This window comes from Corvus cornix, chromosome 17 (genome assembly GCF_000738735.6).
Source record: "Corvus cornix cornix isolate S_Up_H32 chromosome 17, ASM73873v5, whole genome shotgun sequence".
NCBI lineage: Eukaryota > Metazoa > Chordata > Aves > Passeriformes > Corvidae > Corvus > Corvus cornix.
Genome location: NC_046346.1, coordinates 887038 through 901302, shown reverse-complemented (window position 1 = coordinate 901302; position 14265 = coordinate 887038). Strand labels below are relative to the sequence as shown.

Genomic DNA, 14265 nt, shown 5'->3' with positions numbered 1-14265 from the left:
TTGATGCATCAGCACAAAGTTCATAAAATGGCTCAGTGGCACTCTGTGATTCTTTCCAATCCCCGGCACCAGGAGATGGTGTGGCCAGGAGATGGGTGGTGAAAGGACTCGAGCAGCTGCAGGGACTGGTCTATTTGCACGCTCATTAACCTGACAATTCAAGCCCTTCTCATGATTTTTGACAATTCCCCTCACCTCACCCTCCTGTTCTTTGCAATCTAGCAGAATATTTGGATGCAGCTGCATTGTAAAAGCTGAAAACTGGTTGGCTGAAGTAAACACAGTCCAAAGATCTGTTTATATAATTCAAGAAAAGAATCAAAATAACTTTTTAACATCCTAAATATTGTAAAAACCTCATCTGTTTGAGACTTGCATTCCTTTATAAGATGCATGCTTTGTCCTCCCCAGTGCATGATTTATAGAGCTCTCAAAATGTTAAAAGGAAAAAATCCCTGTCAGCTTTGGATGGTGGCAGTGATTTTTTTAAATGCTTTTAACATTTTACTTCTTGCTGCAGCTTGGTGATAGGTCCTAACTGAAGTGTGTTCTCTGAAGCCTGTGGTATGTCCCCCTCTCTGCATGTGTTGTTTCAGCTTAAGACCTTGTGGCAGAGGCATCTAGGCTCGGTCACCTGAAGAGCTGCACAGCCAGAGTGCAGCTTTCACTTAATGAGTCCATCACAACTGCATTCTTTTAATAAGGTGGTGTGGTCTGCACACAGTTCTGCCTTATTAAAAGGGAGAGCAGCTGCAAGTTGCACTGTGCATCGCCTGCAAGCCATGTGTTTGGCAGACCACGTGAGGTGTTTGTAACAGTGCTAAATTAATGTTTGTTCTGTTCCTGATTTTGTATCCCCAAAGCTTCCCTTAAATGGAAAGGCGTCTTGTATCCAAACCTGAAAAAATTGCATTTGGTGGCCAAATATGGGTCAGCCAAGTCTGCAAATGTATGACAGAATGAGGAAACCCTAATACTTTATTTTACTAATGTTAGTGGCATTTCATACCCATACCAATGGCAGAAATATTTCTTGGTATCTTGTAGGATTTGATATATTTTATAGCCATTGCTTTCAACTTTGCTCTCCATCAGACATTCAGGGGGTAGCTCAGTTTTGCAAATTTGGCAGAATATTCAGCTTACGTGTGGGAGCACGTGTCCAGGGCGTATGCATGTGAAAGTTGTGAATTCTGACTTTGAAATCTTGAAATACAAACCTTTGCTACAGATTTTAAATCTGGTTAAAACTGTTTTGTCCTTTTGTCATTCTCTCAGTTCTCTCTTCTCCCCTTTGCAGTGTTAGAACTGCAAATGACAGTAGTATTTCTAGTCTTTTTGATTCATTTAGCCTTATTTTTTTACCAAATTCTGAATCTGGAATATGCAAACTCATACAGTAATTTTACAAAGGTATTGATTTTCCTGTGTCAGATGTGTAATGGGTTTTAATCTTTGTTCTCTATAGTGTAACAAGAGCCAGTATTTGGATCTTTTGCATTATGTTTGTGGATAAATAGTGAATAATTAAATTAAAAGTTATGAAGTTGCATTCCTTGCTTCTATCTGATAGATACTGATATGCTAAAAAAGCATAAGAAGGAATATATAGTTAGTGAGGTCTCCACATTCCTCTCTCCCCTCCTTACAACTGCAGTAGTTCAGGTTCCCTTAGTTTTCTGGGGTTTGTCGTTGCTTCCTCCCTTCCACGTAATCATTCAATGTCCAGCAGAGGTGAGTTCCCCCTGCTAATTTTAGCTTCCTTTTTCCACATGAAGGTCCGTACGATTTTGGGGGTGTGCTGACCAACAGTAACCGGGACATTATCAATGGGGACGCGATCCACAAGCGCAACCAGTCCTACAAGGAGATGCACTGGTGAGTGTCGTGGTGCACACCTGCAAATTCACAGGAGTTTGTCTTTAATAGAGAAAAATGCATCAATGCCTCTGGAATTCAACCTCCTCAGTGCAGGACATCGTAATGGAGATTGGCTTGAACACTTAGAAATGAATGTGCAACTTATGCAACTTTAAATGATTGTTTAAACACTTCAACTTTACTTATGGGACATAAGTTCTTAATTACTGGCAAACTCAGATCAGTGATGGATGGCTTCTCAAGAAGTTAAACAGCTCCTGAACTAAGAAGTCCCACAACCTGTATTTAGCCACTAGTTGTGCTGTTGCGCTCCGAGAAGGAATCAGGGGACTGGGGCATGGGGAACCTGTCTGTTTTTTATCTGGCTGTGGGCAGCTGTGTGTCTGAGACGCTTGCAGTGTCAGAGCTGTGCAGCAGTTGCGGTGCTCTGAGCTGTCCCTTTCTCTTTGCAGCCTTCACCCTGGAGATCTCTACCCTTTCACCAGAAAGCCCCTGTTCATCATTGTGGACTCTTCCAACAGCGTTGCCTACAAGGTAAGGCCCCTGGAGGCAGCTCCTTGTATGGTAGGATACAGTGCCAACCCCTAGTTAGCTTACTCTTTTAACGGGCTATTTTTTTTAAACAGTTTGTATTCAGTCTTTCTTTTCTTTTGAGGTTGTGCATGCTAGTCAGGATCTGACCCTATGAATAGGAACAAGAAGGAGAAGCACATGAACAGCCGCTCATTGGAAAGTAATAAATCCTCCTGGAGGGAAAAAAGGTTCAAGATTTCCAAGGTCTCTGGTGGGAGGTTTATTTTTGTTTTATACCAAAGACAAATCTCGGTGTGTGTGCATGGGGGAGGGAGATAACTAATGTGCTTTTCTTTCTTCCAGTCATCCAACATTCAGTTGCTTTTAAGCAGCAGAAGGGAAGTCAAAGCATTGAGCCTGATCTTAAAAAACACGGGGTGTCTGTGTCTGAAAAGTGTCTGAACCAAGGAAGTAACAAGCCTCAAATTAGCACGCAGTGTTACTGTAGAGTGGTGTTTGCTTGAACACTGAGCCTCCTTCCTAGGGTGCTCTGGACTTACAGTAGAATTGCTCCATGCCAAATCACCTCTGGGAATCTGCAGTTCGGGTAATGCAGAAGCAGGCATTGCACTCGTGGCCAGTTGAATCTGGAGAGCATTACACATTTATTTCATTCATGAATGGGATAATAAGAATGTGCTATATCTGGGGAAAGTGCCACTTCTTCTGTGTTCCTTTTTATAGCTCCATTATGTGCAGTGAGGGAAAGGAACTGTATTTTGGAGGAGGAACAGGGACGTCTAGTGGCCAGAGGAGCTTGTGCCTTGTTCAGTGTCCACAGGCTGTGCTGTTTGTTTTGAAGGCATGTGTTGGCCAAGGAGAGGTACTAAATCAGTGGTCAGTGTGATTCAGGATAGTTCTGTATCGAGCCAGGGAGCTTCTGCCTGACAGCCAGATAATGATCTGGCCTCTCTGTTGGGTCTTTGGTTTGTTGTAGTGTAATGTATCTCAGAGGGCTTTTTAAACACCGCTATATTTAAGTTAATCACGCTGGGTTTCTGAGCAAATCTGTTTTTTCTTGAATTCCCCATTTCCATGGACGGAAACACAATTGGAATGATTTACTTGTTTTTCTGAGAAAGTGAGCATTTGGAAGGGATTTATTTCCCTCTGCTCTTTCCTGACATGCATTCCAGTATAACATTAGGGGGATTGGTTTCATTTCAGGGGAAAAAGTATGGCTTGTGTTCGGGTTTTGGTTTGGTTTTGTTTTCTTTACTCCCTTCCTCTCCAATAGAATTGTTAAAAGATGTCAAGTGGATCAGCTCTGTAAGAGAGCAAGGGATACCAGCTCTGGACAGACTGGGGTTCTGTGCAAAGCTTAGAGCAAAGGACCTGTTTGGGGCAATGGATTTCCGCGTGTAGATTTGTAGGTCTTGTGAGAATAATGTCAAGTGTTTACAGTAGAATTTGCTTTTTGTATTACATTTAAATTTGATAATTTCTTTATTTGTTTGACAGAAAGCAACTCTGTAACCTCCACTGAGTTTCTTTCCCTTGTTCTGCAGTGAGCTGACAGGGGTGTAAAACCCACCAGTCTGTTCAGCACAGCTGGTGCAGAGCATCCAGCTCTGCCTGTGTGGAAGGAGCACAGAAATGTGAGTTTTGGAAGTATTTCAGGACAGGATTATAGAAGTGGCTGCTAGGAACACTGACCCAGAGCACAAGGAACCTAAAAAGAAATACGTCCAGCATTTCAGAAGTGACATTCACCTCTGCCATCTCTTGCTACTGAGCATAGGCAGACATGTGAGGGGACTGGTGTAGGTGTCTTGTTTTGTTTTCCACTGAAGGTACGTGGCAGAGCTCTCAAGGTCAGTGTTTTCCAGCCCTTGTACGCTCCTGCCTGTCGCTGTGCTGGGGTCCTTGTCCCCAGAGTGCCCTGACGGGGCTGTGCCGTGACTGTCCCCGGGTGGGCTGGGAGGCGTCTGGAGGCTCAAGTGCTGGCACCAGCAAAGAGGTTCTGTGCGACCGTGTGAGGAATTGAAGTCACTACTGACTTTTTTCCACATGGCTGCTCTGATCCTTCCTGATAGGACAGGAGCTATCCTGACATTTAAATGTCACTGCCAGCAGTACCGACAGGAACAGCAACTGCTCACACATCTTTTTCTGCAGCCCATTCCTGCTCTCCTGCACGCATCCCCGTCCTCTCCCTCTCTCTGGAGGACTTAAATGGTGATGACTGAAAGTAAGTCCTGCCAGGAAGTGACTTGTCAGTTTGTCAAATCAGCGGCACTTGAACAGCTTCCTCCCCTGTATATTTAGCTGAAAGTGGAAGATAACTGCAAATCGAGCATATCTACTGAAAGCCGTGAATTTTTTTTTTAACACTTCCATTTAAATATAGATGGCTGTGTGTTCTTGAAGGTTACCACTGCATATGTGGATGAAATAATATTTTTAAATCAATATCTTCCTGTAGCTGTGGTTGTCTAGGATCACGGTCAAATGCAGAGTCTTAAAACCAAACCAAACCAAAACCTCTAGCCAGTGAGAATGCAAGGCCTTTGTCAGTGATGTGGTATGAATACTTAGCTTAGCAAAGCTTGAATGTGAAGTGATTTCTTTTGGAGATGATGGGCAGTTCTTTCTTGGAAAGAGATGTACATGACATGCATTGTGAAAATCAGGAACACTTCTGTTGGAAAACTTGAACACTCAAGTAAGAAAACAGTCAATTTTGAAACAAAATGGAGTTTATCCTTTTTGGAGTTGTCCACAAGGGTAGGGCATTCCTTATCCAGACCTGCTGTCAACATCTGGACTGCAGGGCAGGTTTTCCTGGCTTAACCTCTGCTGGGACAGAGTCCAGAGTGCTCTCAGACGCTGCCTGAGACCCACAAGTGACCCAGGGGTGCTCTTGGCTGTTGGACTTGCAGGGTTGTTCTCACTGGTGGCGTGTCTGCTTTGGTCTGTAACTGAGTGACACAGGATGGAATTAATTAAACATGTCAGTCTGCTCGTGGTACTGAGCATACGAGTTACTGGAGAAGGTAGAACCTTGCCAGTGTGTGTATGATTCAAACCAGCAGTGTCTGGGGTGACTCCTGGAGTTTGAAATGTTTCTTTCACCAATTCCTGGGCTGGCCTATAGTTTCTGTCTGCAAGGGAATTGTCTTTGTTTCCTCCTTAGAGACCAAACCTTAGTGTCCAGCATTATCAGTCTTCCCTGGGCTCCTAATGAACTAGAAGGGTTTTTAGCACTACTCAGCGCTCTGTCAGAGATGGGAAATGTTTTATTTTGATTAGACTAGATTTCTGTCTCTAGTATTTAGCAGATTTAGATCAATTAATTCTGTAAAACGAATATAACTGAAATATACTGCCTGGAAGGCAAAGCTCATTTGAATTATGCAGAGGTCAAAAAGGAGTTAATCTTTTTAGCTTTTTGAGGATTCTACACAAGGAAATACTTCTGGTGTTGTGTCTTACACTTGTAAACTGCAGTTTTAAGAATCTAATCTGCAGATGTGTGTGTGGCACTCGGTTGCTTTGGAGGCGTGGTTTGAGTCTGAGCTCTGTGAGGATGCAAACACAATCACATTTTCTATAGCTTTGCAAGCCTTCAGTTTTAAGAAAGCTGTTCTGGTGACAAAGCTAATGAGGTTGTGTGCATGATTTTTGGCTTTTTTCCCTTTGTGATAATTGTTTACCACCAGGCAGATACACAGTAGGACTGTTACCAGGTAAATATTGGTTATCAGGTAAATGTTGGTGAAGCTGGACAATGCTGGTGTTCCAGGTTCTGGACAAATTCTTGTGCAATTGGACACTGGCAATATTTAAGGTGCTGGTGAAAGAGGCATGAAATGAGTGTTGTAAAATGAGGGTTCAGTACAGCACATGTTAAGGTTGTGACATACTTGCTTTAAAGGAAACTTACTTTAAAACTTCTCTCTTCTGGGCCCTCCTGTTTCATCAGACATAGCTCCTCCTGCTAGAAAGAAAAGGGAAAATGAATGGTTTTGACTGGGCAGTTCAGTTGGTGTTGAGGGAAGATGCTAAACCCAATTGCTTTCACTTTTACTGCAGAACGTGATTTTTTTTTTTCAAGTAATGTGTTACTACTGAAAGCCATATTTCCATGAAATTAGTGTCTGCCATCAGTAGCAATGAAATGAGAGAATTGTAATTCCTTTAAAATGTAGTTGGTTATATTCCTTCTGTGCTGTGATCTCTGAGTAAGTGAACTTGTCAGGCTCATTGCCAATGCTGAGCTGTGAGAGGGGCATTAGTGTCTTCTGTCATTAATATGATTCGTACCCTTGACTTGCTGGATATTCAAGGCAAGCGAAGTGACCATCAATACTTCAAAATTCTTATCTGTTACAGAATTTCACAAACTTATTTGGACAACCATTGGTGTGCTTGCTTTCTCCAACAGCATATCCAAAAGCATTACAAGGTATGTGCAGTATTGCATTTCCCAACAAGCGGCAGTTGCATCATGTATCTATCCCCAGCAGAACATAGATTCCTCAGGAAAAGACAGCTTTTCACTGCTGTGTAACCCCTAAATCAGGTTAACAGTCCCCAAAGTAGTATGATAAAGTTTATTTACTGCATGTGGTAAATAATTTATTCCAACACTGATGATATTTCTAGAGATGGCTCCAACAAGTGCTAGGAGCAAGGGCTCTCCTACACGGAGCCTGAGGAAGTGGCCAGCCCAGTGTGGGGTGAGGGTGGTTATTACAACTCTGGGCAGCTTTATTGCTCCCAGAAAGGGAGCAGAGTCAGTTAAGGTGTCTTGGTGTTAATGCACGTCTCCAGCAAGCCTTTATTGCCAGTCATTGATCAGGTCTGCACGAGAGAAGGTGTAACTAACACACAGGAGTAGCTCCTCTGTGACGGAATTTAGCAGGTGAGCGACTTCGTTCTGTGGCAGGGACACTGTTTCTGTTTCATGTGCCAAATGTATCCCTTTGTCTATTGATTTATTTTTCCTTTTAGATCAGTCTCAGCGGGGTAGCCTCTTCACACTCTTTCTGAACAATCCGTTAATGGCATTCCTGTTTGTCTCTGGATTATCAAGCATGCGCCGAGGATTGTGGGAGAAGTGTCAGGATTACCTCAGAAAAATCAACCGGGACATTGCCCAGCTGCTGACCCACTCCCGGTCCATAGGTACGGCCTGGCCAGGCACAGCTGAGCCTTTCGGGGAGTTTGGAGCCTTTCTAAACTGAGCTTTCTTTGCCTTCTGTACAGATCAGTCCTTTCTTCAGTTTTTTGGGGATGAATTTCTTCGCTTGCTTCTCACAAGATTTATCTTCTGTTCGGCTACTATGAGGATGCACAAAATCTTCCGGGTATGCAGGGATGTGTGTGCCTTTGTGGGAACTCCAGGCTGGGGCCGTAGAACTGCCCTGGCTCAGGTGGGAGGGTCCAAGGGCTGAGCAGGTCCCTGTGACCTCAGAAAGGTGACTGATGCTCACATGCTGTTCCTGCAGCTTGCACTGAGGCTGTGCCTTTGTGTCTCTCCAAAGGCACAAAGCCTTTGACTTGCAGGAGCCTCAGTCCTGGACATAACGCGGCAGGCACACTCCAGTTCAGTTATGTCACTCTGGACAGCCCTGTCTGCTAGAAAAATTCCTCTTAATAACCTAAGATTATTGTTTCTACACAAGCAAAAAGGTATAGAACAAGAATATAAGAGGAAGTGGGGAGGAGTGGGTCATTATTTCTGCAATGTGTTCATGTGAATGGGTTTTGAAAGGTCTTTGAAGTGTAAATGAATACACTAAATAGGAAGATGGTATTTTGCCTCCCTGTCGGTTAAAGCTGTGCCACCAGAGAAGTCTGCTTCTGGATCTACACCATTTTATGTGAGTGTTGGCATGTAAACTGCCTGCTCCATTTTAAACACTGCAGGGAAAAATGGGAGTGGAGCACTGAAAGGTGCAGTATTCAGCTGTGGAACTGGAGACATCCAGCAGCTCTCCAAGCCTAAGTCAGCTACCTGGGCTGCTCTGATACCAGGGAAAAGAAGTAGGTCTGTGTTAGTGTGGAGAGATTTGCCCCCAGTGTCTTAGATATTTGTTTTAGGATGAGATGAATCTCCCACTGGAGATGCTTACATGTCTGTAATTTCAAGAAATGAACTCCAGCCTAGTAGGTAAGTACAAGGTGAATATTTTTTTGTCTTTTTCAGTGGTTTCCTTTTTTTTTTTCTGCAAAGCCTCAGCAAACATACCAGTAACTATCTCAGATGAACAGGCATTTGTTTTGCCACTGTGACCATCTCTGAGTCAATGGAAAGAGAAAACTGAAAATTCTAGAATATTTTCTCTCTCTGTGCCTTACCAAACAGATTAGGGTGAAATTGGCATTTTGCAGTCTTCTTCCTAGAGGGTGTGAAAGAAATGAGTGTCTCATTCTCTTTGTTTTCACTGTCATCTAGCAGGAGACTCGAAATTATCCTGAATCTTATCCTCAGCTGCCAAGAGATGAAACGGTGGAGAACCCTCACCTCCAAAAGCACATTTTGGAGCTGGCTTCCATACTGGATGTTAGGAATGTTTTCCTGGAAAACACACTCGATGACTATTAAAAGAAACTGTCTTACTGCAAAGGGGATTCCCTGGCCACAGATTTTGAATGGTGCAGTTTTATAATGTGAAAATCATAAAAGGAAGTACTTGATTTTATTTTTAAATTTAGGACCATTATTTTAAAAAGTAATAATAAACAGCTGCTAGTTGAGCTGTTCCATTCTGTATGGGGTCAATTTTATAAACAGAAGTTTTCATGTCTTTTAAATGTTAAACTAAAGAATCACTAGAGGTTTATTTCTGGTCTTGTGGCTGTCAACCACATTTCCAACAGCTGATCCTAAGCATAGAAGTACTATTGGTTACCTTTAGCCCACATTTGTGGAAATCCTTTATTTTTATACAATTTTAAGAAATTGGAAAGAAAAAAATCAACAGAAAAACCAATATTTTATCCCCAAAGAGTTTGGATTTGAAATGTTAAAGATGGAACCACACAGTGCAAACCAACAATAGCAATAACACAGATTCCTTCATAACAAATATATTTTTTCAGTCTTAGGCAAGTGAGGAGACAAAACTGTGGACAATTAAGTTGCATTTGGAGCAGTGCTTTGAAGTGAATTTGTAAAGATACTTAATGCTCCCTATAAGTTTGAACAGCAGTTTTCTGTATGAATTGTGTACTGCTGGCCAAGGACCTGGTTGGGCAGGTGGTCAATAGGTGAACAAACTGCAAACCCTAAAAGTCAGCCCCCACCTCTCACTGTCATGTGGGGCATCCTGCCATTTGTGCTGCTGCCACAGGAGGAGGGGGCATTCTCCAGTTTGAGATACTATTTAGAAATTCCAGCATTTCCAGCAGGTGTTACCCCTCCTTTCCGTGTGTGGATGGAATGTGTGGCTCCCACAGCATGACCACTCCCTGACAGGAGCTGAGAGGACATCCTGTACAGTGCTGTACGAGCCCCTCCTGTCACTCGTGTGTCTGACCCCGCTGTGCCACAGCCCTGTGCCCTGGGAGAGGTGCTGATGTTCCCCTTGCAGGTGAAACCAAGTGGGAGCTGCCATAACCCCTGGATGTTTTGCATGTCCCCCCCATGGCTCAGTCCTGCCCTGGAACCAGGAGCACCGAGGGGCTGTAACTGTGTCAGCACCATCAGCTCCCCAGCCCATGAGCTCAGTGTGGGTGTCTGCAGGAGGACAGTGGCCTTTGGGAAGGGGCTGGCTGGAGAAGGCTGTTGTGGCTGCTGGGTAGAGTGCTGGCTGGCTCATTTGGGACTGCACTGCCTGCCCTGCAGAGCTAGAGGAGCTCTGGCAGCTCCTGGCAGTGCAGGGTGTGCAATGATGAGCGAATGGAGATACTTTAAACTATTAAATGAAAAACTCAGTTGTCTCTGTTCCATGGGCTGCTAGAAAAGAAGTGAGAGGACAAGTCTGAGCAGTGCTTTTTGTTGAACCCCAGCCATGCCTCTGTGCGTAGGTGGAAACAGTGCAGAACTTGGTGACTGCTGTAGTGTCATGGCAGCCCTGGGTGCAGAGCATCACCCAGGGTTGTGATCTGGTCAGCCAGAACAGCAGTGGTGGATCCATTCTGCTGAGGGAGCACAGTGTGGAACAGCAGGAACGGCTGCAGTGTAGCTGGGGAGTTTGCATGAAGGTTCTTTGTAGCTGGGCTGAAGCTTGCACCATCCATTCTTTATTTCCCAAGTGTACAAAATCCTGTGAATGCTCGTGTTTGTCCTAAGCAGTCTTGAAGCTGGTACATTGAGACCCCCCTCCCCTTGGTGCTGCTCTTTGGACTCTGGCAGGACTTCATTTCCCGGGCTGTGGAGTCTGTTCCAACGAGTGTGTGTTTGTGTGTGTGCATGTGTGTGCTCGGCGTTTGTGTGTGTATGTACAGTACACATACATCTACTGGCTGGTGTAAATTGTAAATATGTATATATGTATAGGTACTTGTATATGTATTAAAAGAATGAACCACTACAATGTCTATATACAAAATTTATATATACACACATACGCCATGTTGGGTGGATTCCACAAGGTGCTGCAGATCATTTGTGGTTGTAGTAAAGGTTATGGCTCTTCTGCCACTGTAATTTGCTGTTTCCAGGGACTTACCCTTGGGCCTTGAAATGATTCATAACTGATTCCAGGTACAGGAGCCCTTAGTTAGCCAAGGGAATGGGTACCCCTGTATGTATTACAGTGATAAGATCCATGTATTTACTGTGAAGCTGATCCCTGCCTTTCTGCCTGGTAGGAGGTCCCTGGTTGTTAAAATGTGGGATTGTATGTGGAGGCTAAAGATGCAGGAAGCTTTTAATGCAGCAGCAAGTGAGAGGCAGGTTATCTGTTGCCCTGCCTGCTGTTCCTCTACCAGCAGTGTTCAGCTTGCATGGAAAAAGGGAATTGAGTTTTCCCCAGCTCACTGCCTTCCAACCAAATGCTTTTGCTTTGCTTTAGCTTTTGCTTTGATGAAGCTATTCTCATTTTGGTTCCATCTCTGTGGAAAAGAAAAGAGTATTGCTGTTTCCAAGTATAGGAGTGATGATGATGATTCCACTCATGTGGGCTGGTGAACCTCTGGGACATTGCTTGTGAACTGACTGGGAAAGCCTTGGTGCTCCTTACCTTTGTTTAGCCAGGCTGAAGTGGGGAGTCCTTGCTTGTGACCTGAGAGGCTTCTACCATTTGCAGCCCTTCGAGGAAGTTCTCTTTGCTTTTTGCCAAGGTAGATCTCGTCAGAGAAGAATGCACTTTTAAAAATACAAAACGCCCTGAAGAAGCTGGAATGTAGGAGGAGAATATAGGCCTTGAAAATTAGTTCAGAAGTTGAACTTAGCAGCAGTGACTGTCCAAGTCAAAAATTAATTCTTGAGGTTCCTAATTCTCCTCTTACCTGCTGATCTTTGTTAGAAGGTCCAGTACTGGGACGTTCAAAGATAAAGATTTCACTCCTGTTGTGTTGGGAGGAGTATGGAATTGTACTGTGGAAGCAGAGGGCTCATACCCTCTGTCTGCTCTAGCTATAGCTAGGATGAGTGTCCGGTCTTGGATTTTGAGCCAGCCCCTCCCTTCCCACCCAAAGAACTGCATTCAAGATGAAAATGTTGATGTTTTCCCCTCCAAGTAAAAGCTTGTCTTGTTTGAACTAAGTCATTCTAAACTTGTGCTACTGTGTGCTCTGTGCTATGGTCGTAGGTACCTCTCGGTGTATGCTTGTGTGTACTGAAGAAAATCTGGTTTCTGTATCTCGCAGTCCTCAGTGTGGAAGCGAAGCAAAGACTGAACCACTTTTAAGTGAGAAGAGAACAAATCCTTCTCTTCTCAGGCCTGATGCCTTCCCTCTTGTCTCGCTCTCCCTTTCTCCATGTATCTTTATTGCTTATATTAGCGGAGAAGACTTGCCAGCACCAGGCAATGCCAAATTAAAGGGGTAAATTCTGCATGTAATACATTGAGAGGACAAGGTGAACTGGACCAGCTGTGTCCTTACAGGACTGCTCCTGCCTGGCTCCCTACTCCCTGCATGTGGTGTGCTCAGATGAATCCTGCTCCCACAGTAGGTTTGTGCTCCTGCTCAAACTGGCTTTGGAACATCTCGCCAAAGTTAACTGCTGTTGCCTTTTTTCCCCCTTTGACTTCTCAAAATAACAGTGAGAGGGCAATGCAGGGTTATGAGTCTTTAATGCTCTGGTTTTTAATTCCTCTTGGGATGTGATGTGTCATTTTGCTTTGTGCACAAGCTAAATAGAGCACTAACTTCCATGAGCTGTGCAAACAGGACTTGCTCCCTGGAGTGCTTTCTTGAGAAGTTTCAGGATGCTTCTTTGAGTAGTTCATCAAAACAATGTCTGTCAAGTCATGACGGACTAAACCCCTCAGGAGTGTTCCCCAGGGAGATGTGCAGAGATGTATTTAAAGGATCATAGGAAATAGATGGGGGCAACAGGAAATTTGGCTTCAGTTAATCATCGTCAAAAGCTACAATTTGAGTAGCTCTGGTCAGGCTTCTCCCCTAAGGATGGGATGGAAGTGCTGTTCCATAGCCCATCCCTATCATGAGTTAGGAAGCACCTCCCCTGCCTCACCGCCTCCTGTGTCCTGTAACCATGCTGTTCTGCAAGTCTGCTCCTTCCTGAAAGTTAAAAATCTTGGAATCTGTCTGAACAACTGTTTTGTCTTGAGGTTTCTTTTGTAAAAGCTTTACCTGTGTTCAGTTCCTCAGTAACTGTCCGAGTGCAGCTCAGTGGTGCAGCAGTGGCCGAGCCTCACTCAGTCCTGGTGGTGTTGGTGGCTGTGGCTGCTCCTGGGGCTGAGGGAGCTCTGCAGGCAGGAACAGTTGTATGAACAAGGAAAAAAATCTAATACAGAGAGCTGAACACTGCTCTGTGCACCTCGTAAGGTCAGACTGGGCACAGCGGCCAGGGCAAAGCTCTCCAGAGCAGATTATACACTCCCGAAGGGGCTCTCTTACGATTTTAACATTGGATTTTTAGAGCAATTCTGTTCTGTGACCAAATGTATTCAGGTGCTTTGAAGATCTGGGTGTCCACTAATAGAGCAGAGGACACACGTAACTGCTTTAGATTTAGGAGTGACAGTCAGCCACTTTTTGCTTTCCCATCTAAACCATTACTATGCCATGGCTGAGGAGAGTTAATTCAGGATTTTTGAATCTGACAGATCTTTTTTGGGGTTAAGGACTGTCTCTGAATTCTGCCTAGATGCACGCATAGATGTTTTGTTCCAGGTTTCATTCTCACTGGGAGCAGACCCCAGCACAGTTCGCTGGCCTGCAGGAGCCCCAGAGCAGAGCAGATCTCTCCAGCCCCATCCCAGCAGCTGCTCCTTCCAGAATAAACCCTGCTGGGGGGATCTGCCCCCTTGACTTCACAGGTTGCTTTTGGCACGTGTTTATTACCATTCCACCATTGAACTGGTTTGTTGGGAGCAGGATTCTGCCTCATGCAGGCTGAAAAGCACAAGTTGCTTCTGCCCTGGGCAAGGCCCAGCGAGAAGGACGAGGGGAGTGCAGGTGGGAGTGTTGGGGAGCGTTCTGGGAATGCAGAGGGACCGTGCCTCGGGCAGCCCAGCTGCAGAGGTACAGGGAGTGTTTTGCCTCTCTGAGAATCAAATTATTTATTACCAAAAGTAATTTTATAGTGAATTGGTTTAAAGTTATTTTACAGCTGTGTGCCTGTATATCGTATTTTGGTAAAAACTGATATTTTCCTTAAAATATATAGAGATATATAAATAAACTTTTTTTGGAGCAAATGGACTTTTTTGCAAGGGATCTGTAATC

General features: G+C 44.3%; 1 protein-coding gene across 11 annotated transcripts in view; it reads left to right on the top strand.

The window, feature by feature from the left end:
• SCAI (suppressor of cancer cell invasion) overlaps positions 1–9166 on the top strand; it is a 33245-nt gene extending 24079 nt beyond the window's left edge. For 10 of the 11 annotated variants that reach the window (XM_039561740.1, XM_039561739.1, XM_039561744.1 and 7 more), the window contains 6 exons: positions 1779–1878; positions 2334–2415; positions 6790–6862; positions 7411–7584; positions 7666–7766; positions 8858–9166. In XM_039561740.1, the coding sequence (XP_039417674.1) occupies positions 1779–1878; positions 2334–2415; positions 6790–6862; positions 7411–7584; positions 7666–7766; positions 8858–9007 (680 nt within the window). In that variant the 3' untranslated portion in view covers positions 9008–9166. The remainder of the gene's footprint in view (positions 1–1778; positions 1879–2333; positions 2416–6789; positions 6863–7410; positions 7585–7665; positions 7767–8857) is intronic. The other variant, XM_019284876.3, reaches the window with a different exon arrangement.
• The last annotated feature ends 5099 nt before the right edge of the window (positions 9167–14265 follow it).